At 51.7% G+C, this 27,961-nt stretch overlaps 2 protein-coding genes and 1 pseudogene across 5 annotated transcripts in view; 2 read left to right on the top strand and 1 right to left on the bottom strand.

Annotated features, from left to right (window-relative positions):
- The window catches only part of LOC311530633 (C-type lectin domain family 2 member D-like), an 839,985-nt pseudogene that overhangs the window by 465,262 nt on the left and 346,762 nt on the right, over positions 1-27,961 (top strand). The gene's annotated exons all lie outside the window — the stretch shown is intronic.
- Positions 3,227-16,038, bottom strand: LOC311530558 (uncharacterized protein). The gene is made up of 8 exons (XM_084647329.1): positions 15,641-16,038; positions 12,983-13,069; positions 11,435-11,668; positions 10,565-10,587; positions 9,686-9,801; positions 9,348-9,380; positions 8,445-8,558; positions 3,227-7,311 (listed from the first exon to the last, which is right to left on the bottom strand). The coding sequence occupies exons 1-8, from the start codon at positions 15,959-15,961 to the stop codon at positions 6,488-6,490; spliced, it is 1,752 nt and encodes a 583-aa protein (XP_084503455.1). The 5' UTR covers positions 15,962-16,038; the 3' UTR covers positions 3,227-6,487.
- Positions 16,302-24,044, top strand: LOC311530555 (uncharacterized protein). Of its 3 annotated transcripts, XM_084647324.1 has the most exons (3): positions 16,302-16,558; positions 21,955-22,090; positions 22,395-24,044. In XM_084647324.1, the coding sequence occupies exons 2-3, from the start codon at positions 22,012-22,014 to the stop codon at positions 23,978-23,980; spliced, it is 1,665 nt and encodes a 554-aa protein (XP_084503450.1). In that variant the 5' UTR covers positions 16,302-16,558; positions 21,955-22,011; the 3' UTR covers positions 23,981-24,044. The 3 variants fall into 3 exon arrangements, with proteins under 3 accessions (XP_084503450.1, XP_084503451.1, XP_084503449.1); XM_084647325.1 differs by lacking the exon at positions 21,955-22,090; XM_084647323.1 differs by lacking the exon at positions 16,302-16,558 and having other exon boundaries at positions 19,721-22,090.

Below are 27,961 nucleotides of genomic sequence, written 5' to 3'. Positions count from 1 at the left end.
TTTTTAAACAAGCAAGATAGTCAAAACAGCATAAGAATCACCATTTTGTTACTAATATTCAAGTCAAAGCGGGGATTATGGAGTGATTTAACAGAACTTTAAAATCGAAGATGTGGTGGCATTTTATGATCCACGCCACCTTTTGCTACATCAGTGTGTTACCAGTTTATAAAGAGTTTATAAAGAGTTTCAGCCAAAACTTTCACCAAACTATTTGTAGCAGGCCTGTTGATGTTGATGAGACCTCAAATTCTCTGAAGGTGTGGGAAATGGCTTATGGAGAGAGTTTTAAATTAAATCACTGTTCCTTCTTTTAGAAAAGGATCTAAAACCAAAGAAGTTGTTGACAAAGGTTTTACGAATAAACATTTACTGATGAAATATTCATTGTGGATGAAGCCTTAACCAAACAAACAAAGGAAATATTTCTTCCCAACGTGCAGTCAACCTGTGGAACTCTTTGCCAGAGAATGTTGTGAAGGCCAAGACTATAACAGGGTTCAAAAAGGAACTAGATAAGTTCTTGGAGGATAGGTCCATCAATGGCTATTAGTCAGGATGGGCAGGGATGGTGTCTCCAGCCTCTATTTGCCAGAAGCTGGGAATGGGTGATGGGATGGATCACTTGATGATCACCTGGTCTGTTCATTCCCTCTGAAGCACCTGGCATTGGCCACTGTCGGAAGACAAGATACTGGGCTAGATGGACTGTTGGTCTGACCCAGTATGGCCATCCTTATGTTCTTAACCAAGAGACAGAGGCCTGCATACAAGTTAAAAGATAACAGGGATGAGACAGTCATTGGTTCTTCTTACTCTGAAGACTTACAAAAAGATAAACCCAAACAGGGCAGGATTTAGAGGGCTGAAATGCTTCTAGCTGAGAAAGGAAAGGGGAGAAAAAAAGGGGTTGCTGTTAATGGCCTGTGATGGGATGGGATCTGAGTTACCCAGGAAAGAATTTTCTGTAGCATCTGGCTGATGAATCTTGCCCATATGCTCAGGGTTTAGCTGATCACCATATTTGGGGTCGGGAAGGAATTTTCCTCCAGGGTAGATTGGTAGACGCCCTGGAGTTTTTTCGCCTTCCTCTGTAGCATGGGGCACGGGTCACTTGCTGGATGATTCTCTGCTCCTTGAAGTCATTAAACCACGATTTGAGGACTTCATAGGTGAGGTTTTTCGCAGGAGTGGGTGGGTGAGATTTTGTGGCCTGCATTGTGCAGAAGGTCAGACTAGATGATCAGAGAATATCAGGGTTGAAAGGGACTTCAGGAGGTCACCTAGTCCAACCCCCTGCTCAAAGCAGGACCAATCCCCAATTTTTGCCCCAGATCCCTAACTGGCCCCCTCAAGGATTGAACTCATAACCCTGGGTTTAGCAGGCCAATGCTCAAACCACTGAGCTATCCCTCCCCCCTAATAATCATAATGGTCCCTTCTGACCTTAGGATCTATGAAATGGTTGGGCTGGCACAATGGATTTAACAGTTGGGTGGAAGTCTCAATTCTATGACATTTAGACGTAAAATAAAACAATTACACCTGCAAGAAGGAGTGGGGGGAAAAGAGTCACAAGAGCTTTTACATCACTTTATCTAGCAATGCTTGCTCGGAGGTTTTCCCCCCAAAACATCAGCTTGACCTTTACTATAAGCTAGTTAAATCCCTGGATCTCGTAGAGGCCTGGGAGGTGGGTTGAGTTTCTAATGTGCCGGGGGGTGCTCCCCCCAGCTCTGCCCCCTCTCCACCCCTTCCCCCAAGGCCCTGCCCCCAACCTGCCTCTTCCCACCCCCGCTGTGCCTCCATCCTGGCTCTTCCCGCCCTGTTCTGCTCCCTCCTCTGAGCATGGCCCATCCCCACTCCGCCTTCCCCAGTGCCTCTTGCACACTGCAGAACAGCTGATCCACAGCAGGTGGGAGGCACTGGAGCGGGGTGGGGGAGGCACTGACCAGCGGGGCTGCAGCATGTGGGAGGCGCTGGGGGGAGGGGGAAGTGCTGATAGGGCAATTGCCGGTGGGTGCTAAGCACTCACCATTTTTTTCCATGGGTGTCCCGGAGCACTCATGGAGTTGGCACCTATGGGGTGTGTGTGGAAATACAATACCCACACCACTGGAACAGTATCACTGAAGCCATCCCTTTTGAAGTTACTCATGGAGCTAAGAAATGGAGCTTCTTCCTAGACACACTTATTACGCATCCATACCCAAATTACTGGATCACATGGACAAAACCGCAGCTAGGCAACTGGTACCGCTTGAGGCGGTCACGAACTATGATCTCACGGGTAGAAGAAAAGTTAGACTTAACTCCTCTGAGGGCACTTATGCTTTTGCTACCAGTGGGCAGCTAGCCAGTATATTGGGATTGTTCTCTGATGGTAGTATAAAAAGAAATCCCCTTCTCAGCAGACATTGCAGGGGCTTTCAGAGGACCATTGGTTGGGACATTTCTGCAGTTGGGAGTCAGAGGAGTGAGGGGAAATTTGGAAGGGGTTGGTATAGTGCAGGGAAGAGTGGGGTGAAGAGGAGACCCCAGTTGTGCAATGGAGGGTACTGGGGACTTCGTCTCTGTCTTCTCCAAACCCGCACGTCTACGACTGTCCCCTACATCTTCCATCCCCATCAAAAAATGGCCCCACACACTGCATGCTGCTCCCGGCACCGTTCCGGCATCCTCTCCACAGCTCCTCCACTTGCAGCACCCACAATGATGCTCTTTTCTCCATGGGGAGGACAGTTGGGGATGGACAACCAGGCTCGACAGGCAAAGGGACGGGAGACAAAGAGATGATGCAGGGGCGGTGAAATGACTAACATGCAGCCAGGGAATTCTGTGGCCAGGATAATCAATGCTAAGGTGCTAAAGCTGCACTCTGGTATGTGGGGGTGCTGAAAAAATATTTTTTATAAATTAATTGCCCCAAAACTTAATTAGTGCAGAGTTAAGATTGCTCAGTGTGGTGCCTGGTGCCCTTCCAGGATGTGGAGAATGGCTAAACTGAAACTTCTAAAAATCAGGCAATACAAAGCGAAGGTAGATGCCACCCCAGCAGCGCCATCTCTTTGAGTGATGTCCTAACGCACCATTAACACACTTACTAGCACTCTGCCCTTGCGCTTTGGGAACCAGGGCACATGAACATGCCTGGGGAGATGAGGATGTGTAACAAATATTTTATTATGAATTTATTTGGAAAAAGAGAAACCAATAGAGGGAAAGACTTCCATGAGAAATAGACTCCACAAAATCTGCACCTCCAGAATAACAAGACCTCTCTCAGCCCCCATCCAGAAACATGGAGGGGCGGGAAGAGGGGAACATGGACAGGAACAAGGAGGCCAAGGCTGGGGACGCAGCTGCGGATGGGTCTGTGGCTGGGAGCAGAGCCGCAGATGGGCCCCCAGCCAGATGTGGAGCAGCAGTGAGACTGGGGCCGAGGTCAGATGCAGGGCCAGGAGCCAGGGTCGCACCTGGGGGTAGGGCCAGAGCAGAACTGGGAGCGGGGTGTGGCTGGGTGGTGCTCCCTCCCCGTCCCCCATGGGAGCTGGCTTGGCCCACCAAGCCCTCCTGAACGTTCCTCCACGGCTCCCTAAGGGGGGGCCACCCCACAGTTTGGGAACCTTGCATCATTCTATTCCCTCTGCAAGTTCCCTGTGTGCCTCCCTCCCATCGCCTCTATTTCAGGTTCCCCCATTCCTCCCACCCCCATGCCAAGGGCTCCCAGGCTCCCATTTTTCCCTAAACATTTAAAACTCTGCTGGGACTACAAGGCTCAGATGGGGGGTGTTGCTAGCTGTAAGGTATCAATAGTTGCCATCAATGAGATTGTAACATCACTCCTGAGTTGCGGAAGGCAGATGAAAGTATTGTTGTCCTTTGGCTGCATAAGCTCTTTCAAACCCTCCAGTGCATGAATACCATCCCCCATGACTGGAAGAAGGGTGTTATTCTGGCTCAAACTTTGGTGGCACAAATAAGAAGGCCAGCAATGGATACAAACTGAATATACAGCTAGACCACCTTAAGCATCTAGCCAGAGATCAATCTGAGTGTCCCTCAGTTTCCAAGAAGGCCACATTCCTTTGGGATTTGCAATGATCAACCTGTTCTTTGATCTACAGACAATTGGAGACTCAGTAGGGTTCGGCCCAATTGGATGTGGTGTTCAAAAGTTATTGCGTTACATCCAGATAAACGGAGAAATGCCATCAAATTGATTGTCGGTCCTCTCTTTCCTCAGCCAAATAAGGACCTTTCCCTGCTTAGGTACCTGCATCCTTCTTAACACACAGTAATTAGTGACTTGCATGGTTCCCTGGGAGGTGGGAATTCAGCAATTATGGACGCATCATGCTGTTGTCGGTCTGGAGGAAAATCTTCACTTCTGTGTTAATGTCTTGAATTAACGAAGCACTTTTGCGAAGGTCACGATATTCACAGTGTGGCTTGAGATCTCATTGTTCCACGATTGACCGGATTTTTACCTCGAGACAGCTTTGTGAGAAGACAGCTGAACTTAATAAGCCATGCACAGCCATGGTACAGATTTCCACCAGCCCTTTGAGTCAGTGCACTGAACAAGGCCGTAGGTCTGATGAGGTGACACGGCATCCCTGGATATCCTTGACAGAGAAGCTCTATCATGGAAGGAAAGCTGCGTTGGAGTCAATAGCAGATACAGAGCATGGTGTCCTATATCCATGCAAGTTCAACAAGGCTGAGTTCTGACACCATCGTTGTTCAGTGTCAACAATTGATCGGTTGACGAATAAGATTGAGGAGGCAGAAGTGGGTGGAATTGAGCTGAATACTACTCTGCTTTGAGATCTCAAATACATCAATGACATTGTCTTGCTGGTTCAGTCTCAATTGCACATTGATCTGGTTATTAATCCCCAGCTATTACCATCCAGTGGCCTCCAGCTCCAGATTGCAACCAACTCAGTATTAACCTGTCCAGACAGGAGACTGAGCAAGTGGCAACTGTCATATATTTGGCCAGTATCATGGACAGGGCTGCAGGATGCTCAAAAGATGGCACATATACGGTTGCAGTGGTTGCCGTGTTTCGGGCCTTTCAGCAACCTTTTTGGGAATATTGTGACATCAAGCTTGCTATGAAAATGTGGCTCTAAAGAAGCATGGTTCTATTAATTCTATTGTATGGAAGTGGGCGCTGGGGAAGACTGAAGAACATCATATTCTCATCATCTGCATAAACTGCTCCTGATCCAGCGGCAGGACAAGATCAGAAATGAGGCTATTTGAAGCCAAACCCAGCAACCACCTCCAACAGTATGGGTTTGGTTTCAGTGGCTTTCTTGGTGTGGACATATTATAGAAAGGAAGACCAATGAGTTCCGAAGTGTGTTTATGAAAGAATGCCACTAAACAGCCAAGAATCACATGGGCACCAGAAACTTTGGTGGCACAAATACGATGGCCAGCGATGGATATAAACTGAATAGACCACCTTATGCACCTAGCCAGAGATCAATCCAAGTGGCTCTGAATTTCCAAGAAGGCCACATTCCTTTGGGATTTGCCGTATCAGCCATTTCTTTGATCTACAGACAATTGGAGACTCAGAAGGGTTTGACCCAATTGGATACGGTGTTCAAAAGTTATCGCATTACATCCAGAAAAATGCCATCAAATTGACTGTCGGTCCTTTCTTTCCTCAGCCAATTAAGGACCTTTCCCTGCTCTGGTACCTGCATCCTTCTTAATACACAGTAATTAGTGAGGTTGCATGGTTCCCTGGGAGGTGGGAGACTACTATTATCCCCATGGTGGGAATGGGAGGAACAGATACACAGAGAGGAGGGGAGGAACTCAGCTGGTTATAGAACCTAGCATTCCAGCCTCCCACTTCCACCCCCCCACTCTAATCTAGACCTCACTCCCTTCTCAGAGCTGGGATCTGAACCCAGGAGTCCTGAGTCGCAATTCCCCCTGCTCTCACTATTACACCATACTACTCTCACTGGAACTGCGCAATCCCCACAAAGACCCCCACCTCTCCAGGGAATCTCCACCTCAAATCCCCCCAATCTCCAGCCAACTGCCTGTGACTGCAGAGATGTACAGTATACCTAACATGATACTAAAATTCTGCAACTTCTGATCAGCATCTCTTACCGCCTGGTAAGTACAAACCCACCGGGCCTCTCACTGCTTCCCTGAATAATGTGCCTCTGCCCCTGCCCAAGAGGTCTTAGGAGCTGCCGACGTGTCTCCAAGACAAACTGCAAGGGAGCTTTAGTTTACCTCTTCTCTAAATTGGAAAGTGTGCGTGGAACCCACAGAAATGTCTCCCCATTAATTCCATCACCTGCTCCTCCCAGACCCTGATATGACCCATCTCCCCAGTAGTGCTCCCTAGCGCTCCAGCCCATTCTGGCCTAAACCACCATCCACTGGAACCCAAACCATCCAGCCACCTGCTGCCCCACCCAGATCCACCCTCAAATGAAGCAAATTATAGTTTATTGCAGGTGGGCACAGACCCATTGCCCCACAGTGAGAGCTCCCATCTTCTGTGGACTTTTTGATGGGAAATTAGAGCAACCTTCGCCTTGTAGCTTTTCCCACAGTCAGGGCATGTATAGGGTCTCTCTCCCGTGTGTGTTCTCTGATGAACAACCAGGTGTGAGCTCTGAATGAAACTTTCCCCACAGTCAGCACACTTATAAGGTTTTACTCCGGTGTGGATTCTCTGATGAACAGTGCGGTTTGATTTTGAACTGAAGCTTTTCCCACAGTCGGGGCATTTATAGGGTCTCTCTCCCATGTGGATTCTCTGATGTGAAATAAGGTTTGAGCACCGTGTGAATCTGTCCCCACACTCACAGCAGGGATAAGGTTTCTGACCCGAGTGCGTTGTCTGGTGCGAAATGAGGTGTGACCTCCGAGTGAAGGTTTTCCCACAGTCACTGCACATAAATGGTTTCTCTCCTGTGTGCAGTTTCAGATGTCTAGTAAGGTTTGATTTGTGATTGAACTTTTTCCCGCACTCAATACATTCATGCTGTTTCTTTTTAGTGCCGATTCTCAGCTGGATCACCGTTTCACTGAGATCCTCTGAGCCTTCCCCTTGGTGAGTGGATTTACCCTGTATCTTCCCTTGGTAGTTTTCCTGCTGCCTTTCTGACCTGCACCGACTCTCATGGGTTTCTTCCAGATCAGGACTCTGGGAAATGTTCGCTTTGGATATTCCCGATACCATCCCGTGAGGTTCCACTTGCTTGGGACCTTCCTGCTGTGGATTCTCCTCTTCATCCCCACTCATCATCCCATCACCTGCTGGGACAGAAAGAATCCAGACAGGAGTCAGTCTCTGTGCCGGAGGACAGAGAACCTCAGAAAGGGGAACAGGAAAGGGGGGAACAAACCGAAATATCTGCTGGGGAAATTGAAAAACCAGGAGCTGAATTCCACCCCATCCCCACCTTTCCCAGAAGACAGAGAGAGGAGGGGACCACTTATGCTTCCACATTCCATGACAACACTCAGGGGGGAAGGGATGTACTGCCAGGTTTCAGTCATGATGGGTGGGAAGCCATGAATGATATCTACCAGGAAGATATGTCACCAATCTTCATCTGTAGGGCCCTACCAAATTCACTGTTCATTTTGGTCAATTTCATGGTCAGAGGGTTTTAAAAATGGTAAATTTCATGATTTCAGCTATTTAAATATGAAATTTCATGGTATTGTAATTGTAGGGGTCCTGACCCAAAAATAGGATGACCAGATGTCCCAATTTTATAAGGACAGTCCTGATTTTTGGAGCTTTTTCTTACATAGGCACCTATTACCCCCCACCCCCTGTCCCGATTTTTCACACTTGCTTCTGGTCACCCTGCCCAAAACGGAGTTGTGGGGGGTGGGGGTCACAAGGTTAGTGTAGGGGGGGTTGCAGTACTACTACTCCTACTTCTGTGCTGCTGCTGGTGGCGGTGCTGCCTTCAGAGCTGAGCAGCTGGAGAGAGGGTAGCTGCTGGCTGGGAGCCCAGCTCTGAAGGCAGAGCCGCTGCCAGCAGCAGCGCAGAAGTAAGGGTAGCATAGTATGGTATCCTGCCCAACTCTGAAGTCAGCACAGAAGTAAGGGTGGCAATACTGTGACCCCCTAAAATAACCTTGTGACCCTCCTGAAACTCCCTTTTGGATCAGGACACCCAATTTGAGAAACACTGGTCTCCCTCCATGGAATCTATGTAGTACAGGGTAAAAGCACACAAAAGACCAGATTTCACAGGGGGGAGACCAGATTTTACGGTCCGTGACATGTTTTTCATGGCCGTGAATTTGTTAGGGCCCTCTTCATCTGGGCGAGGTGAGGTAGCACTGGATGAGCATGCCGGGCCTTTGTGGGAATCCCAGCTGTTTACATCAATGATAGATGGTTTCTCCAATCTGTGTTACTCATTCCTCACCTGTGCAGATGTTTCTCAGGATCTCTCTTTCCTTACAGCATTGGAGATCGGGCACCCAGAGTTCTTTGCTCCATTCCACCCGGGCAATCATGTCAGGTTTTGGAATTAGAAAACCTGTTCCAGGGAAAGCAAACACGTGAGTCCAGGGTTTTACAGAGTTGTTTCCAGATGTGCTGACTGGGTGGGCACACTTGTATAAACCAAACAGATGGGCAAATGTTCCTGGAGATCTTTTGCGGGAAGTCAGATGTTTCCTGGAAGATGTGCCGTTGCTCCAGCAGAAGATCCAGGGATCTTTACACACTGGGTAATTTTATAACTCTGGAAGAGCATAGCTGTGCAACCTCTTCCCCATTTCTAACAGTGCTGAAGGCAGAGCTCTTGCCAGGCAGAGAGCTATTCCTGGGAAGGGAGGGAGACATGAAATCTTGTTTTATGTGAGTGTGCGCCCATGTTTAATAACACAGAGAGGTATCTACCACCCAGCCTCTCCCTTGGAAACAATGGGGATGGATTATTCTCTGCATTGTGTCTCTGAATCTCCTCTCCCATGGGAGAGAGTGTGGGGGAGACAATCTTTCTCACATGGGTTCTGGGGGCTATGGGGCGGGAATGTCAGAAAATGCCTCCCCCTCAGAGTTTGCACCCAGGGAGGAACGTTCCTGATTCTCTAACGTTTGAGAATGTTTTGCTTGTCTGGTTTGACATGTGAAATGTTGACATTAACGGGGGTCCCGGATGTAGGTTATTAAAGCAGGAAGGCTTGAAGACAGATGGGCAAGGGGCCTGCTCAACCCCACCAGCTGAGCCCACAGAAATGGCCTCCCCTCAGGCCTCCAATAACGTCCCCGGGGTTAAATCTCTGACGTCAGCCCCCACGGTCCGTCAGAGAAAGACACATACCTATGTCGCTGTCCAGCTCCAGTCGCAGAGTCTCTAGGGGAAGGAGAGCACGAGAGAGGTGAGAATTCAGGCCCCAGCATTCATGGGGATGTTCCAATTGGACGTTAATATAACTGCGCTTTTAATTATGAGCTAGCAAGGCAGCCCAAGGCCAGCAATGCAGCTGCTCCAGACAGGGCAAGCCCCCGAGGGCTATTGCCATGGCAAAGGGCAGTTCACCCAAGGTGGGGAATGCAAGATGGTGCCCGGGGTAAGTGATGTCACGAGAGCCACCGACTCTTCTCCAGGGCGACCGTTACTCTAACCAAAGGAGATGCCACCACGAGACTCCCATTTACCTTTGAATCCCTGCAGCAGCTCCAGCAGGATGGCACTTCTCTGAGAGAAATCCCCAAGTCTCTTCTCCAGCTCCACAAACCCAGACTCTGGCTTCTGCAGCGTCCTGTACTCCCTGCTGGAGAAAGGCGGAGGGGTGACAAAGGGACCTGGTCCACAACCCAAGCCCAGCAGCTCCCCAAACTCCAGGGTTATAAGCTTTGTAGACTGAGATGGTGTCACCTGCCTTGAGCCCTGTGCCTTCAGTGGGCCCAGGGCAAAATGGGGATGTGGGGAGACACCGAGGCAAGGAACAGTGGCCAGTTTGGGAGCTTTCTTTGAACCTGGTCCTTTCACACAAAGCCCATAACACTTAAGCTAAAGGAGGAACCTCATTGGCTGTCAGATAGTAGCTGGCTTTTTTCCTTATGGGGGCAGCCGCCAGGCGCGTAGACACTTAGCATCCAGGCCCGCCCAAATCTGAGCAGGGGTTTAGTGCTGCCACAGCAGCCTGGAGCGTCCCTGGGGCACCTGCAATCCAAGCTGGAGCTGCGCACTCGCCCTTCAGAAAGCTATGCTCCGGCAGCTCTGCCTTGCCATTTTCTGAGCTGCCCCATGTGCGTTTCCAGCTTGGCAGGTGAAGACCTGTGTCTGGGGGCACCAGGGCTAGGAAGAGGGTGTGGCGTCAGGGGAGAAGCCGAGCTAGCACCGTCTGTCATTGCCCATCCACCCACAAGTCGGTGCCCACCCATATTTCCACTCCTAGTTATGCCACTGGCAGCCACTAGGGGGAGACATGATCACGCCTCCCAAGCCAGTGTGTCATGTTCTGTGGGCAGCTGTGTATTCAGTGTGGTTTCCAAGCCTAAGTGACCATGAGGGAGACGGAGCCCAGAACTCACCTGCTCCCAGAGCTGCCCACACCCTAGAGAGAGAGAGAGAGAAAGAAGAGGCAGTCAGAGGATGTATCCCAGGCTGGGGGAGGCCTCTGCTCCTGCAGGCAAGTTGCTGTTGGAGTCTCAGCTATTTGGGGAATTTCAGACACTCAGAGAGCAGCGGCCGTCCCATCCAGGTGGGATAATTAGGCTATGGCTACACTGGCACTTTACAGCACTGCAACTTCCTCGCTCAGGGGTGTGAAAAAACACCTCCCTGAGTGCAGCAAGTTACAGCACTGTAAAGCACCAGTGTAAACAGTGCCCCAGCGCTGGGAGCCGCACTCCCAGTGCTCTAAACTAATCCCCTCATGGAGGTGGATTACTAGGAGTGCTCCCGCGGCAGCGCTTTCAAGTTTCGAGTATAGCCATGCCCTTACTCTCAGCAGCCCCCGGGGAACCCCTGCTGAGAGGTCCTCACTGGCAACCCAGGCACTTCACAAGAAGAAAACATTTGTGATATTCAGCGTGAACTTCGCATGGTGCTAAGAGCCCACACAAGCCCCTCTTCCCCACTTAACCCAGGGGCTGATTTGGGCTGACACGGGCCCTCTGCACTGGGAGGAATTTCACTCTCAAAGAGTAAGGACATATAGATGCTTAACAGGGCGGGAGAGATGGTCTTGGGGTTACAGGTCTCAGGAGCCCTGGATCCCATTCCTGGTTCTCACAAAGACTCACTGTGTGACCTTGGGTGAGTCCCTGCCTCTCTCGGCATCTCAGTTTCTCCCCTGTGTAAAATGGGAATATGATCCCAACCCCCCTTGCTTTGGGATCTAGGGCTGAGATGCTGCCATAGAATTGATGTGCATTGTCATTGCAATAGCACAGTCTCACCTGTACAGACTGGCTCAGTGGCGCCTGCTTGTTCTCTCCTCCCCTCTGATCGAGCAGTTCACTGAGCAGAGAAATCTCCCGGGACAGTTCAGAGATGCTCTCGTCCCTTCTCTTGACAATGGTTCTGTCCAGCTTTTCCAGCTGGGACAGCAGCAGCTGCTCCTGCTTCTCCAGAAACCCACGTAGATCCTTCCATTTGCAGAGGATCCTTTGTCTCTCGGCTTCCATCTGTTTCTGCAATTACAGGGAGAGGGTGGCATGGTAACCAGGGGAATAGCATACATTTGTCTCCCAGCAAGATGGGAGAGATATTGGCCAGAGCCAGGATCCCTTGTGGTGCATGATGGGAAGTTCACTTAGAACAGGAAGGATGGAGGGCTCAGGGCAGGGGAGAGCCGCATGTCACTAATGACAACGGGATAGACTTTTCTCTCAATCTCACAACTTGCATTGAACCAAAATCTCCATCCAGTCAGCCCACGTTTTATCTCCTTTCGGTGCTCTACCTTCAAGATTTTAAGGTTAGGAGGGACCATTAGATCATCTAGACCAGTGGTTCTCAACCCGCAGCCCAATGAGCACGCAGCTGCAGCCAGTCACACAATTTTACAATGGCACAGGGCCCATACTCAGAAGGGTCCCCGGCACCTGGACTGTAGCCCCACCTCATGCTCTGTCCACGCTCCGTTCTGAAGCCCCATCCCCGCTCGGTCTCTTCGCCCTGGAGGCCCAGCCCATCACTCGCTCCTCTCCACCACCTCCCCTCCTGGCCCCCTGCTCCCTCCTCTCTGCCCCTCCCACCCCGTGTAAGCAGTGGGCAGGGCCTTGGGGGGAAGAGGCCAAGATAGGGCAGGGCCTCGGGGCAGAGCCCAGGCAGAGTGGGGGCAGGGCCACGGAGTGGGGGTGTGTGTAGGGCAGCCCACAATGGTAAATAGGTTGAGATTCACTGATCTAGCTGGTCTCTGGTATATCACACACTGTCCAATTTCAAACCAGTGGCTCCTATATTGAACCCAACAACCGGTATCTGACTAAAGCAGGTCTTCCAGAAAGGCATCCACTCTGGATTGGAAGGAATCAAAAGATGGAGAATCCACCGCTTCCCTTGGTAGTTTGTCCTACTGGTTAATCACCCTCACTTTTTTATAAAAGTGTCTTATTTCTCATTTGAATTTGTCTGGCTTCAGCTTCCAGCCATGGGTTCTTGTTACGCTTTTCTCTGACAGTGAAAGAGCCCTTCAGGACCCAGTATTTTCTTCCTATGGAGGCCCTGTGCCACCTTTACAGGAGCCCTGGTCCCTGTAATACCTGAACAGCTTGGGCAGGGGTTTTTCTGGGCCAAGACGCAGACAGACGCTTTCCTACATGGCAGCCACTCACACTCCGAGGGCATCACATGACCCAACCCCTGACCGATCCTGCCCTTCTCCCTGGGCTGCAATGGGGATGGTTCGCTGACGGGGCTGGCAGGACGAGCCCTGTGTTGCCATGTCACTCAGGGTACTGTGACACCAGGCAAGCCTTGGGGAAGGGTTTCTGGGCACCTACCAGCAGCTTCTCACTTTGCATCTCCTCATCAGCTTTGGCTTCTTCTCTTTCTTTTATCAGACAGGCCAGCCGCTCTTTTGACATATCCTGGAAGAAGCGGGGGTGGGAGTCAGGTGTAAGAGGATTTGATTTTACAGACAGTGTCACAGCTGCCAGATTTCAGGGACCCCTCTGCCCAGCAGTATCCCTGGCACACACTCACACAGATCCTAGGGCAGGATTTGGCCCTTAGCTTTCTTTCTTTAAAGCACCGATACTTCAGACTGAGGCTCGAGAACTGCAAGTGGCTCTTCAATGTGTCTCCTGCGGCTCTTTGCAGCACATGATAGTAAAACACTGTGTGATTTCATTATTAACCAATCTATGTTATTAACCAATCAGGATGCTTTTATTATGTTATTAACCAATTATGGTATTAACTTGCACTAAGTTATTAACTTATTTGCTTTGAGAATATATATATAAAAGCTCTCCTTGAATCGTAGGATGATTGTCAAATAATTGCAGCTGAGTTGTGGACAAGAAATGGAAAATTGCAGAAAAGTAATAATGGACCTTTATTAATTGCGGTAATTTGGAAAAGCTGGCTGACAGCAGAAGCCCTGGCCACCCATAGCTGATAGCGAGAGTCCTGGCTGTCTGGGGCTGACAGCTGGAGCCCTGCCATGCATGGGGATGACAGCCGGAGCCCTGGCCGCCCAGGGCTGTCAGTGAGGCTGACTGTTAAAAGATAACATACATACACCTGAATTCAGCATCAAAATTGTGGTGGAAGTCTAATATTGTGGGATCCACAATTTCCGCAAAATTGTAAATTAAGTAGGGCTATATATATATATATATTTCCCCTGTCATACTGTTTAAATATGACTATATAGTACTATAGTAAATGAAACAATGAATTCACACAACTGTGGCTCTTTTGGCTAATAGTGATCACTAATTTGGCTCCTAAACCACTGACTATCACTGCTTTAAAGCTACAGCAGATGGGAGAGGGGATGGCAATAAGGGGCTGGATTGTCCTTACAGAAACAGAGAGAACTGGAAGTAGTAATAATACAGCACAAAAGCACAGCTCCAAAACCTGCCGACCCTCCCCTCCTCAACATCCTCCTCCCCCCCCGCAGTTCCAAACTCCTTCCCAACCCCCTGACATGCCCCCAAGCCCAGCTCCAAATATTGCCACACACCCCATATCTTCTCCAGAGACCCTGGGTGCACACCATCAATGTATCCCACATCCCCATCACCCCAAAGCCAAATACCCCTCCAACCAAAATCTCAGCTCTTAAAAACCCCATGTGTTCAATTCCCCCGGCCCCCACACACACTGTACCCACACATCCTAGCTCCAAACAAACACCCCCCACATTAAGATGACGCACTATGAATATCCGCTTACTTTCGGAAGTGGGGGTGGGGAGAGGCTGAGACTTGGCACCATGCTCTGCAGTGGGCATTGGGCTATAGCTCCCCACCTCCATCTCCCGACCCCAGCCCCAGCCTCTCCCTGGTTCAGTCACACCCACCCTGCAGCAAGGGCTGTTCTCTCTAGTTTGTGACTAGCCCATCGCTTCTCACCTTAGTGCCTTGGGTCATCCCCTGCTCTGGGCCCCACAGGGGGAACTCAGGGTCCCTGGAGCAAACCACGGAGATGGGTTCCTGATCCCCTTGGCAGGACACTGTCAGCACTTCCCTGGGTCTACCTCATGTCCCACCTCTGCTCGCTCCTCTCCCCCACCCCATGCACTGAGCTGCCTGATGATTCCCATATGGCCAGCTCTTCTGATTTGAGTCTTATGATCTATTGTGATTTTTCCCCTAAGGCCCCAGAACCTGGAGTCGTGTGACTACACCAGACTCTCAGCTTTCACTTTCTACAAAAATTAAGTTTCTCATCCTTATGGTTGCAATTAAAAAGCATCAACGTGGTGAACCCTCAAGGCTCAAAAGCCAGAAAGAAAATAGAAAAGGGTGACCATACGTTCCATTTTGACCGGGACAGTCCCCTTTTTTAAGCTGTGTCCCGCCCATCCCAACATTTTTGGCAAAAGTGGGCATTTGTCCCATTTGCTCTTGCCAACTTGATCAGATGGCAAGAGCAAATGGGACAAATGCCACTTTTGTCAAATAAGTGGGGTGTGGAGGAACATGCGGTGGGGAGACAGGGCTTAGGCAGGGGGCAGGCAGGGCTCTGGCAAGCAGTGAAGCCAGCCTTGCGTGGGGAGGGGAGGGGGGCAGGGCTCAGGCGAGTAGCTGGGGCCAGTCCCACACAGGGTGGGAGTGGCTCGGGCAAGTGGCTGGGGCCAGCCCCGTGCCATCTCCCATTTTCCCTTTGGGAATATGGTCACTCTAAAATAAAGAGATCTCCACGTGTGTTATTTTTTTTAAAAAAATCTCACGATTCTTAAGTCAATCTCTTGATTTTCAAATGCTTCGGTGGGCAATAGCATCATCCCCACCACGCTCCACAGAGCCTCCTGCAGGGAACTTTGAAGGAGGAGCCAGGGCCCCGCAGGAAGGAAAGAAGGAAGCACCAGGCAGCAGTCAGTCTGTGTGCACATGGCTAGCATGCCAGCTGCAGCTGCAGCACTTCTGTCAATACTTCTCTGCCTCAGTTTCACAAGCATGGAGTCCAGCTCACGTTATTATTACCCAGTATGTGGCACATGAAACATGCAGGACGGGCTTCTGGCATCTAGGACAGCAAGGGCTCCACTCCGGTTCCTCCAGGGGGTGTGGGATGCAGGCCCGCGGGCAGATGTTGTGGCCACAGCTGGCATCTATGAAATATTCCAGGCACACGGGGCAGGAGGAGAGCGTATCTGGCAGGCTCGGCCCTGGGCTCCCGTTACCGGCCATGGCTGCTCCGCACATACAAAGGGCTCTAGTCTCTGCTGGGGTTGGGGGCGAGGGGGGCAAGGCGAGGTTGTGGTGGGAAATGGAGAGGCGTCTCCTCGCCAGGGATTGGCTCATGTTCTGGGGGCCCCCGCCAGGGTCTTTGTGACACTGGGAGCATTGAGACAAAAGTCAGCCTGGAGGGGAGAGAAAACACCCTGATCCCAGGCAGCCAGGTCTGCAGATCCACTGGGGGAGCGGGAGGAGAGAGCCAGGCTGGGGGGAAGGGAAGGGGAGCGGCAGGGCTGGGGAGACCGGACGCCTGGGTTCTAACCCCAGGGTCTGGGAAGGTTCGGGTCCAACCCGAGAAAGCCCCAGGGGCGGTTGCAGCCCGAGTCGCTATGGAGGGACGCACAGGAAGGGAGCGGTGTGCGGCTGAGAGCGGGTGGCTGGTGTGGGAGGAAGGGGAGGGGGAGAGGAAAGAAGAGAGGGATCAGAGTCTCGGCATCATCCCCTTGCCTGGGAGCTGCTCATCAGCTCGGCTGTTAGAAGAAGCGGCTTCTGCTGCCAACCTTGGGAGCCCGGGCTGAGCCGCTACTGCTCCCCTCCCAGCTGCGTCTGTGCTGGGGAGAGCCCTGCATTAACCCCCTCTGGGCCCAGCCGGGGGGACTTTCTCCGGGGGCCGGAACCAGCCCCGGGCTCTGCCGACACCAGCCCCTGAGCCGGAGCCTGCAGGTGAGGGGAGAGACCCGGGGGAAAGGCCGAGGCCGGGCAGGAAAGTGGCTCCGCACCAACGGCCCCTGGGAATCTGCTCCCTTGTTTAATGCGCCTGCCGGAGGGATTGGAGCTGCCTTAACAGCAAGGCTGCTGCTGCTTCTGGTCTCAGTCTGCTCTGAGCACTGGTCAGGATCTGTCCTAGGGGCAAAGTTGCGGGGTGGTGGCTTCAGATGGGGAAATTGGGGAGGAAGAAGTGGGACTTAAGGGGCACCATCAACAGACTACCCCCCCCAAGGGGGTGTCCCCTTTTTGTCTGAGGGAGGGTAGGGTTGTCAGGAAAGTTAAGGGTGAAAAATATGACAGAGAAGTAGAGAGACAGTGTGAAATGTGGTCAGTTTAATCATCTCTGAAGGTTAGGTGAACAACAGGGAAGAGGCAAAGGGGTGGCTCACAGGAGAGGGGAGAGTGTGTGTGCAGTAGTGATGGAGGGGATGGGGTGGGGTTGGTTAAAGGCGCAGCTGCTGTCAAAAAAGCAATCAGAATGTTGGGAATCATTAGGAAAGGGATCTCACAAAAGTGGGTGACGGGGCAACAAAATGGCAGATGAAATTGAATGTTGACAAATTCAAAGTAATGCACATTGGAAAACATAATCCCAACTATACATATAAAATGATGGGGTCTAAATTAGCTGTTAACACTCAAGAGAGAGATCTTGGAGTCATTGTGGATGGTTCTCTGAAAACATCCACTCAGCATGCAGCAGCAGTCAACAAAGCGAACAGAATGTTGAGAATCATTAAGAAAGGGATAGATAATAAGACAGACATATTGCCTCTCTATAAATCCATGCAACGCCCACATCTTGAATACTGCGTGCAGATATGGTCGCCCCATCTCAAAAAAGATATATTGGAATTGGAAAAGGTTCAGAAAAGGCAACAAAAAATTATTAGGGGTGTGGAACAGCTTCCATACAAGGAGAGACTAATGAGACTGGGATTTTTCAGCTTGGAAAATAGACAGCTAAGGGGGGATATGATAGAGGTCTATAAAATCATGACTGATGCAGAGAAAGTAAATAAGGAATTGTTATTTGCTCCTTCTAATAATACAAGAACTAGGGGTCACCAAGTAAAATTAATAAGCAGAAGGTTTAAAACAAACAAAAGGAAATATTTCTTCACACAATGCACAGTCAACCTGTGGAACTCTTTGCCAGAGAATGTTGTGAAAGTCAAGACTATAACAGGGTTCAAAAAAGAACTAGATAAGGTAAAAAGAAAAGGAGTACTTGTGGCACCTTAGAGACTAACCAATTTATTTGAGCATGAGCTTTCGTGAGCTACAGCTCACTTCATCGGATGCATACTGTGGAAACTGCAGCAGACTTTATATACACACAGAGATCATGAAACAATACCTCCTCCCACCCCACTGTCCTGCTGGTAATAGCTTATCTAAAGTGATCATCAAGTTGGGCCATTTCCAGCACAAATCCAGGTTTTCTCACCCTCCACCCCCCCCCCCCACACACAAACTCACTCTCCTGCTGGTAATAGACAGAAGTTGGGAATGGGCGACAGGGGATGGATCACTTAACTTATCTGTTCTGTTCATTCACTCTGGGGCACCTTGCCATGGCCACAGTTGGAAGACAGGATACTGGGCTAGATGGACCTTTGGTATGACCTTGTATGGCCGTTCATATGTTCTTATTCTTCATTTACAAATATAACCCCACTACCAACCTCTCTAAGAGAAGCAGTGGGGTCCTCTCAAATTTTGGTTTGATAGATAAACCTCCGTGGTTGTGAAGTGCCAGTAGGGAAGTGTTTGCTCTATCATGCACATCAGGAGTAAAAGGATTTGGACAGTGTTACTTTCTTCCTACCTTGTAAAAATGTTACCCACCCATCCCCACTGAAATGATCTGCACAGATCACTTGGGAGGATGGGGGCATTCAGTGGTTATTCCTTATCAAGGGCACATCAGAGTAGAAGGATCCTGAATGTTCAGCTGTTAAAGGGATATTTCTGCTGCCAGATAGTCTGTATTTTTTTTTAAAATCTTTAACACTCACATCACTTCATAATAGTTTCAAAAATCATGTTTGACTGGGGAGAAAGAGCCTATCAAATTTCAGACTCTCATGCTTCAGAAAAGTCTGTGTTTCTCTAAATAATATTTCTGTTGGACACACCCATGCTTTCATAACTTCCTGGAAAATAGCAATGTTTCATTGGAGAGAACAGGCCTGTCAGATTTTATCCCCCAAAATATAAATTTCAGACCGTAATGTGCATACTTTCTCTTTCTCGTCAGCATTTTATTTATTAGTGTCACTAACTAGTGGCAGAGGGATGTAACTAGAGCTTTATCAAGCACATAGTTGTGACCAAATCCTGCCTGACAGTTGCTGAACTATAATTCAGACAAGGCATTAGGTTGGACATTAGGAAAAACTTCCTAACTGTCAAGGTGGTTAAGCACTGGAATAAATTGTCTAGGGAGGTTGTGGAATCTCCATCATTGGAGAATTTTTGAGAGCAGGTTGGACAAACACCTGTCAGGGATGGTCTAGATAATACTTAGTCCTGCCACGAGTGCAGGGGACTGAACTAGATGAGCAAGGTCCCTTCCAGTTCTATGATTCTATGTACCCACAATTTGTAAAGGTTACCCAAAAAACCAGTTGGGTTCGTGACCAATTTCCAACCCTTGTGCTCAATGAAAAAGGATCTGAAAGAGACTTTGGTTTTCTTCTTTTTTTTTAAATATTAGAAGTACACAAGTATTCTAATATTTTCCAAAAGACTGTATGGACAACTGAAGAACTATTAGGTTTACAAAATTTAGGGAACAGAGCAAAGGAAACATGATTTTATCCCAGGATTTTTTTTTTAAAGTATCAGTCACTGTAGTTAGAGCTGTGTGAAACTGGAATTTCAGGGAAAATTCTGTGTTTTTTAAATTTGTTCCAGATCAGAAAGAAATGTAAAAATTTGGTATTTCCCTTGACTGGACACAATATTCCAGCTGAGGCCTAATCAGCATGAAGTAGAGCAGAAGAAGTATTTCTCGTGTTTTGCTTTCAACACTCATGCGAATACATATCAGAATAATGTTTTTTTTTTTTTTTTTTTTTTGCAACAGTGTTACATCATTGACTCATATTTAGCTTGTGGTCCACTATGACCCCCAGATCCCTTTCCACAGTACTCCTTCCTTGGCAGTCATTTCCCATTTTGAATGTGTGCAAGTGATTGTTCCTTCCTAAGTGGAGTACTTTGCATTTGTCCTTATTGAATGTCATCCTATTTACTTCAGACCGTTTCTTCAGTTTGTCCATATCATTTTGAATTTTAATCCTAGCCTCCAAAGAACTTGCAACCCCTCCCAGCTTGGTATCGTCTACAAACTTTATAAGTGTGCTCTCTATGCCAGGGGTGGCCAACCTGAGCCTGAGAAGGAGCCAGAATTTACCAATGTACATTGCCAAAGAGCCACAGTAATTCGTCAGCGGCCCGCATCAGCTCCCCCACCCCTGCTCCCCGCGCCTCTCACCCACCGGCAGCCCCGCCGACCGGCGCCTCCCCCTCCCTCTGTGCACCTCCCGAACAGCATGCAGGAGGCTCTGGGGGGGTAGGGGGAAGGAGTGAGGTTATGGAAGGCTCAGGAGAGGGCCCTGGAAGGGGTGGAGTGGGGGCAGGGCCTGTGGCAGAGCCAGAGGTTGAGCAGTGAGCACCTCCCGGCACATTGGAAAGTTGGCACCTGTAGCTCCATCCCTGGAGTCAGTGTCTATACAAGGAGCCTCATATTAACTTCTGAAGAGCTTCATGTGGCTCAGGAGCCACAGGTTGGCCACCTCTGCTCTATGCCGTTATCTAAATCATTGATGAAGATATTGAAGACAACTGTACCCAGATATAATCCCTGTGGGACCCTACTTGATATGCCCTTCCAACTTGACTGTGAACCACTGATAACTACTCTGTGGTGATGGTTTTCCAATCAGTTATGCAGTCACCTTATAGTAGCTCCATCTCGGTTGTATTTCCCTAGTTTGTTTATGAAAAGGTCATGCAAGACAGTCTCAAAAGCCATATTACAGTCAAGATATACCACATTTACTGCTTTCTGCCATTCACAAGGCTTATTATCCGGTCAAAGAAAACTATTAGGTTGGTTCTTGACAAATCCATGCTGACCGTTACTTATCACCTTATTATCTTCTAGGTGTTTGCACAGTGATTGCTTAATTATTTGCTCCATTATTTTTCCGGATACTGAAGTTAAGCTGACTGGTCTGTAATTCCCCAGGTTGTCCTTATTTCCCTTTTTATAGATTGGCACTATAATTGCCCTTTTCCAGTCCTCTGGAATCTCTCCTGTCTTCCATGACTTTTCAAAGATAATTGCTAATGGCTCAGATATCTCCTCAGTCAGCTCCTTGAGTATTCTAGGATGTATTTAATCAGGCCATGGTGACTTGAAGACATCTAACTCTTCTAAGTAAATTTTAACTTGTTCTTTCCATATTTTAGCCTCTGATCCTATGTCATTTTCACTGGCATTCACTATGTTTGACGTCCAATCGCTACTAATCTTCTTGGTGAAAACTGAAACAAAGAAGTCATTGAGCACCTCTGCCATTTCCACATTTTCTGTTATTGTCTTTCTCCCCTCATTGAGTAACCGGCCTACTCTGTCCTTCATCTCCCTCTTGCTTCTAATGTATTTGTAGAATGTTTTCTTGTCACCCTTCGTCTCTAGCTAGTTTAATCTCGTTTTGTGCCTTAGTCTTCCTAATTTTGTCCTTACATGCTTGTGTTATTTGTTTATATTCATGCTTTGTAATTTGACCTAGTTTCCACTTTTTGTAGGACTCTTTTTTGAGTTTCAGATCAATCAAGATCTCCTGGTGAAGCCAGGGTGGTCTCTTGCCATACTCCCTATCTGTCCTATTCATATAAGTATCTGAATATCCACAGGGCTTAAATAGACACAGACTCCTTGTGTCCCCTGCCTTGGGCTGGTTCCCTCTCCTGAGGTTCTCTGGTTCCCTCCCCTGAGGTTCTCTGTATTGCAGTCAAGATATACCACATCTACTGAGGTTCTCTGGCCTTCTGCAGTGTTGTGACAAGTGGCTTATTATCTGCTCTCTGCCCAAGTAATCAATGCCCCATGTTTGGGGATCCCTAAGTTTATTCCAGGAGACACACAACATGTTTCTCTCCAGTCACTAGACTTTCCCATGGGGTCTTCATGAACATTTCCCTATCTTTGAGGATGAAATATCCCTCCTGGAAAGAAAGAGGCTGGATGGGACCGGGTGGGATGTTCTCTCTGGGAAATGGTTAATGGAGCTATAACAAACTCTGATAATCACCCCTTTCCATCCTATGAGCAGGACCCTCCCCCTGCCCCCTCCCCGCCCGCGACCACCTCACCAGACCTTATTTCCCACATGGACCAAGGGGAAGAACCCAGTGCCCCAGACCCTCAAGATTCTTCAGAAAAGGAGACACTGAGCGACTCCCACATAGGTAAGGAATAAGTCAAACCAAACCCCAAAACTGCCAATGCCCCTGTAAGCGCTCTGACCCCTGCCTCTTCTCAGCTCAGTCAGAAAAGTAGCTAGCAGGTGTCATAGCCTCATGGCAGACATCACTCATGGCCTGTCACCCATCCTGACTGAGACCAGCCAGTAGTGACCTCTCCTCCACGTTCAGGTGGGCTGAAGAGGAAGAATTGGTCCCTCTGCTCCTTCTCCTTCGCTGGCTGGGTATTGAGCTTATCAGCTGGTTTGGTTTGTTTTGTTTTACCCGTATTTGCCATTCACCTTTGCAGCACAGGGAATGACTCATGTCTGGATTCAGAAGGGAGCTGATGGGTTCAGCAGGGAGAATGAAGATGAGAGTCCTCAGCAGGAAAGTCCCGAGCGAATGGACCTGCATGGGATGTTATCAGGAAGCACCAAAGGGGAAGTTTCCCAGAATCATGAAAAGGAAAAAGCCAGTGCGAGTCAGTCTTATAAATGCCCCGACTGTGGGAAAAGCTTCCACTGGAGCTCACGCCTTGCCGTTCATCGGCGAATCCACACAGGAGAGAAGCCACATAAGTGTGCCGACTGTGGGAAAGGCTTCAATTGGAGGGCACAGCTTATCACACACTGGAGATGTCACACGGGAGAGAAACCCTTTACATGTGAGGACTGTGGGAAAAGCTTCATGCGGAGCTCCATCCTTACTGAACACAAGAGAATACACACGGGAGAGACACCTTACAAATGCGACTATTGCGGGGAAAGATTTGCCTGGAGCTCAGCCCTCTCTGTACACAGGAGAATCCATGTGGAAGGGGAACACTATCGATGTAAAGATTGTGGGAAAAGCTTCTGCATGAGCTCGGATCTTAATAAACATAGAAGAGTGCACACGGGAGAGAGACCCTATAAATGCCCTGACTGTGGGAAGAGCTTCAGAGTGAGCTCAAACCTCATGGCACATCGGAGGATCCACACTGGAGAGAGACCCTATAAATGCCCCGAATGTGAGCAAAGCTTCCGGCAGAGCTCCACCCTTCTTAAACATCAGAGACTACACTTGCAAGAGAGGCCATATAAATGCCCTGAGTGTGGGCAAAGCTTCTGTGTCAGCTCAGCCCTGACTGTTCATCAGAGGATCCACACGGGAGAGAGACCTTACAGATGCAAAGGCTGTGGGAAAAGCTTCAGTAACAGCTCATCCCTTGTCACCCACCAGAGGATCCACACGGGAGAGAAACCCTATAAATGCCCCGACTGCGGGAAGAGTTTCAGCCAGCGCTCGGCCCTGTCTGCACACAGGAGCATCCACAGAGGAGAGAGACCCTATAAATGTGACTGTGGGGAAAGTTTCATTGTGAGTGCTGACCTTCTCAAGCATCAGAGAATCCACACGGGAGAGAAACTCTACAATTGCAAAGACTGTGGGAAAAGCTTCTCTCGGAGCACCAACCTTGCTGCCCACAGGCGGATCCACAGGGGAGAGAAACCCTATAAATGCCCCGACTGCGGGAAAAACTTCACTAGTAGCTCAACCCTTATTACGCACCAGAGACTGCACACGGGAGAGAGACCCTATAGCTGCTCTGATTGCGGGAGAAGGTTCAGTCAGAGCTCAGCCCTTACTAAGCATCGGAGAATCCACGCGGGAGAAAGACCCTATAACTGCTCTGACTGTGGGAAAAGCTTCACCAACAGCTCCCATCTTATTAGACATCAGACAACCCACACTGGAGAGAGTCCCTATAAATGCCCCGAATGTGGGAAAAGCTTCAGGCAGAGCTCGGCCCTTCTGAAACATCGGAGACTCCACATGGGAAACACTGTAAATGTCGACTTTACAGAGAATGCTCAGACCACCAGTGAAGCCAAGTGGGATGGGAATCCATGATGGACCTTGATTGGAAATCTGCAGCATTAAAAAAAATTGCAGTAAAACTCACTTGAGCACTGTGGGGGAGAGGTCTGTCTGTGTGGGGGAAGCACCGGAGTGGGGATGATGCTGGGTGCTTTGGGAATGGGGCTGCAGGAAGCAGAGGGAGGCTTTGAGGCGGGGGAATCAGTTGTTTGGTGTTTGTGGGGAGAGAGCTGGGGTGTGGGGTGGTTCGTACAGTCTGTAATTCCCTGAGTTAGCCAAGCTCCTTGCGGCAACGTCTGGCAGGAGTGGAGGTGTTGGGCAATATGGGTGTCAAAGTTTGACTCAGACTCACAATTTATCAGACCACTCTGTTTTATTAGCAAAGCTGCTCTGCTAATACATTTAGAAGTGAGCTCCCCGAGTGGGGCTTGTGTCTTTTAATTTATACAGTTTTTTGGAGAACAAGTTACAGAGAAGTTACAGACAAAAGAAGAAAAAGATTTTAGTCACCACCCTTCGAGATCCCTGAGACCAGTCACGTATCTTCAATTACCTGCCACCCTTAACAATCTCCTTTAACAGCTTCCAGTTAACTTAACTAATTGCCCTTCACACCTTCCATTCTGATGCCTGCTTCTTAGACGTGCTGGCTCTATCTTAATGGCTTCTCCATTCAAAAGCTAATTGTCCCTATGTGTGCTCCCTCAGATACTTTGTAACATGTTTTGGCATGCCCTCTCATATACAGTGTATCCAGCATGTCCCCTTATACAACGTTATACTTATACAATGTTATACTTCCACACCCCCTTTCCCAGGCTGGGGGAGGCCCTGTGTCCCCCTTCCCCCCCTTTCCCGGGCTGGGGGGGCCCTCTGTCCCCTCACTGTCTGTCCCCCTTTCCTGGGCTGGGGGGGGGGCCCTCTGTCCCCCTTCCTCCCCTTTCCCGGCCGGGGGGAGCCCTCTGTCCCCCTTACCCCTCTTCCCCGGCCTGGGGGGGGCCTCAGTTCCCCCTCTCCCTTCCCCCCCTTTCCCGGGCTGGGGGGGGCCTCTGTCCCCCCTTCCCCCCTTTTCTGGCTGGAGGGGACGCTCTGTCCCCCTTCCCCCCTTTCCCGGGCTGTGGGGGGCCCCCTCCCCCTTCCCCCTCTTCCCTGGGCTGGGGGGACCCTCTTTCCCCCTACCTCCCCCTTCCTGGGCTGGGAGGGGGGCCCTCTGTCCCAGTTCCCACCTTTCCCGGTCTGGGAGGGGGCCCTCTGTCCCCCTTCCCTGCCTTTCCCGGCCATGGGGGGCCTCTCTGTCCCACTTCTCCCCCTTTCCCGGGCTGGGGGGGCCTCTGTCCCCATTCCCCCCCTTTCCCTGGCTGGGAGGGGGGCCCTCTGTCCCAGTTCCCACCTTTCCTGGGCTGAGAGGGGGGCCCTCTGTACCCCCTCTCGCATCCCCCCTTTCCCGGGCTTGGGGGGGCCCTCTGTCCCCCCTCTTCCCTTTCCCGGGCTGGTGGGGGGCCCTCTGTCCCCCTTCCCCCCCATTCCCGGGCTGTGGGGGGGGCCCTCTGTCCCAATTCCCCCCTTTCCTGGGCTGGGGGGGACCCTCTGTCCCCATTCCCCCCTTTCCTGGGCTGTGGGGGGCCCTCTGTCCCGCCTCTCCCATTTCTCGTTTCCCAGGCTGGGCGGGCCCTCTATCCCCCCTCTCCCTTCTCCCCCTTGCCTGGGCTGGGGGGGACCCTTTCTCCCCCTTTCCCGGGATGGTGGTTGGCCCTCTGTCCCCCTCTCCCTGGACCCCTTTTTCCAGGCTGGGGGGGACCCTCTGTCCCCCTTCCCCCTCTTTACCGGGCTGGGCGGGCACTCTGTCCTCCTTCCCCGCCTTTTCCGGGCTTGGGGGGGCCCTCTGTCTCCTTCCCACCCTTTCCCGGGCTGTGGGGGGGTCCTCTGTACCCCTTCCCCCCCTTTACCTGGGTGGGGGGGGTGCCCTCTGTCCCCCTTCCCCACCTTTCCCAGGCTTTGGGGGCCCTCTGTCCCCTTTCTCCCCCTTTCCCGGTCTGGGGGGAGCCCTCTGTCCCCCTCTCCCTTCCCCCCCTTTCCCAGGCTGGGGGGGGCCCTCTGTCTGCCCTTTCCTTCCCCCCGTTTCCCCAGGCTGGGGAGGGGCCCTGTGTCCCCCTTCCCCCTCTTTCCCCGGCTGGGGAGGGCCCTGTATCCCCCTTCAGCCCCTTTCCCGGGCTGAGGGGGGCCCTGTGTCCTCTTTCTCCCTTCCTCCCTTTCTCGCGCTGGGGGGGCCCTCTGTCTCCCCTCTCCCTTCCCCCCCTTTCCCGGGCTGGGCGGGGCCCTCTGTCCCCCTTTCCCAGGCTGGGGGTGTCCTCTGTCCCCCTTACCCCTTTCCCGGGCTGGGGGGCGGCCCTCTGTCCCTCTTCCCCTCCCTTTCCCGGGCAGGGGGGCGGCCCTCTGTCCCCCTTCCTGCCCTTTCCCGGCCTGCGGGGGGGTCCTCTGTCCCCCTACCCCTCCTTTTCCGGGCTGGAGGAGGCCCTCTGTCCCCCCTTTCCCTTCCCCCCCTTTCCCGGGCTTGGGGGCCCCTGTGTCCCCCTTCCCCCCCTTTCCTGGGCTGGAGGGGCCCTCTGCCCCCCATCTCCCTTCCCTCCCTTTCCCGGGCTGGGGGGGCCCTGTGTCCCCCTTCCCCCTCTTTCCCGGGCTGGGGGGGCCCTCTCTCCCTGTTCCCCCCTTTCCCGGGCTGGGGGGGCCCTCTGTCCCCCTCTCCCTTCCCCCGCTTTCCCAGACTGGGGCGGGCCCTCTGTCCCCCTTACCCACCTTACCCGGGCAGGGCGGGGCACTCTGTCCCCCTTTCCCAGCCTGGTGGGGGGCCCTCTGTCCCCCTTACCCCTTTTGCGGGCTGGGGGGAGTCCTCTGTACCCCCTCCCACTTCCCCCTTTCCCGGATGGGGGGGCCCTGTGTCCCCCATCCCCCCTTTCCTGGGCTGGGGGGGGCCCTCTGTCCCACCTTTCCCTTCTCCCCCTCTCCCGGGCTCGGTGGGGGCCCCTGTGTCCCCATTCCGCCCCTTTCCCAGTCTGGGGGGGGCCCTCTGTCTCCCTTCCCCGGTCTTGGGGGAGCCCTGTGTCCCCCTTTCCCGGGCTGGGGGGGCCCTGTGTCCCCCTTCCCCCCTTTCCCGGGCTGGGGGGGCCCTTTGTCCCCCTTCCCCACCTTTCCTGGGCTTGGGGGTGCCCCTCTGTCCCCCTTCTCTCCCGTGCCCGGGTTGGGGGGGCCCTCTGTCCCCCTTTCCCGCCTTTCATGGGCTTGGGGGGGCCCTCTGTCCCCCTTCCCACCCTTTCCCGCACTGGGGAGAGCCGTCTGTGCCCCTTCCCCCCCCTTTCCCGGGTTGGGAGGGACCTCTGTCCCCCCTCCCCCTTCCTCCGCTTTCCCGGGCTGGGGGGGGCCTCTGTCCCCCTTCCCCGCCTTTCCCGAGTTTGGGGGGGGCCCTCTGTCCCCCTTTTCCCATTTCCCGGGCTGGGGGAGGGGCCTCTGTCCCAATTCCCCCCCTTTCCTGGGCTGGGGGAAGCCTCTGTCACCCCTCTCCCTTCGCCCCTTCCCCGGGCTGGGGGGGCCCTCTGTCCTCCCTCTCCCTTCCCCCCCCTTTCCCATGCTGGTGCCCTCTGTCCCCTTCCCCCCCTTTTCCAGTTTGGGGGTTCCTCTGTCCCCCTTCCTCGGCTTTCATGAGCTTGTGGAGCCCCTCTGTCCCACTTCCCCCCCTTTCCTGGGCTGGGGGGGCCCTGTGTCCCCTTTTCCGGGGCTGGGGGGGCCCTGTCTCCCCCTTCACCCCCTTCTCTGGGCTGGGTGGGGTTCCTGTGTCCCGCTTCCCCCTTCCCCCCTTTTCCTGTGCTCGGGGGGGCCCTGTGTCTCCCTTCAGCCCCTTTCCCGGGCTGGGGGGGGGCACTGTCTACCCCCTCTCCCTTCCCCCCTTTTCTGGGCTGGGGGGAGGCCCTGTGTCCCACTTCCCCCCCTTTCCAGGGCTTGGGGGGGCTCTCTGTCCCCCCT

This window comes from Lepidochelys olivacea, assembly GCF_965140295.1.
Source record: "Lepidochelys olivacea isolate rLepOli2 genome assembly, chromosome: 14".
Taxonomy (NCBI): domain Eukaryota; kingdom Metazoa; phylum Chordata; order Testudines; family Cheloniidae; genus Lepidochelys; species Lepidochelys olivacea.
The sequence above is the reverse complement of the archived record's forward strand: the minus strand, read 5'-3'. Positions and strand labels throughout refer to the sequence as shown.

Coding starts and splice junctions, on each gene's coding strand:
- LOC311530558 (XM_084647329.1), bottom strand. CDS start 15,961: ATGAGCCAATCCCTGGCGAGGAGACGCCTCTCCATTTCCCACCACAAC. Junction 10,588..11,434: donor CACTGAGCCAGTCTGTACAG/GTGAGACTGTGC, acceptor CTCTCTCTCTAG/GGTGTGGGCAGCTCTGGGAG. Junction 8,559..9,347: donor GGAGCTGGACAGCGACATAG/GTATGTGTCTTT, acceptor TCCCTGGAACAG/GTTTTCTAATTCCAAAACCT.
- LOC311530555 (XM_084647323.1), top strand. CDS start 21,898: ATGGTTAATGGAGCTATAACAAACTCTGATAATCACCCCTTTCCATCC. Junction 22,091..22,394: donor ACTGAGCGACTCCCACATAG/GTAAGGAATAAG, acceptor TCACCTTTGCAG/CACAGGGAATGACTCATGTC.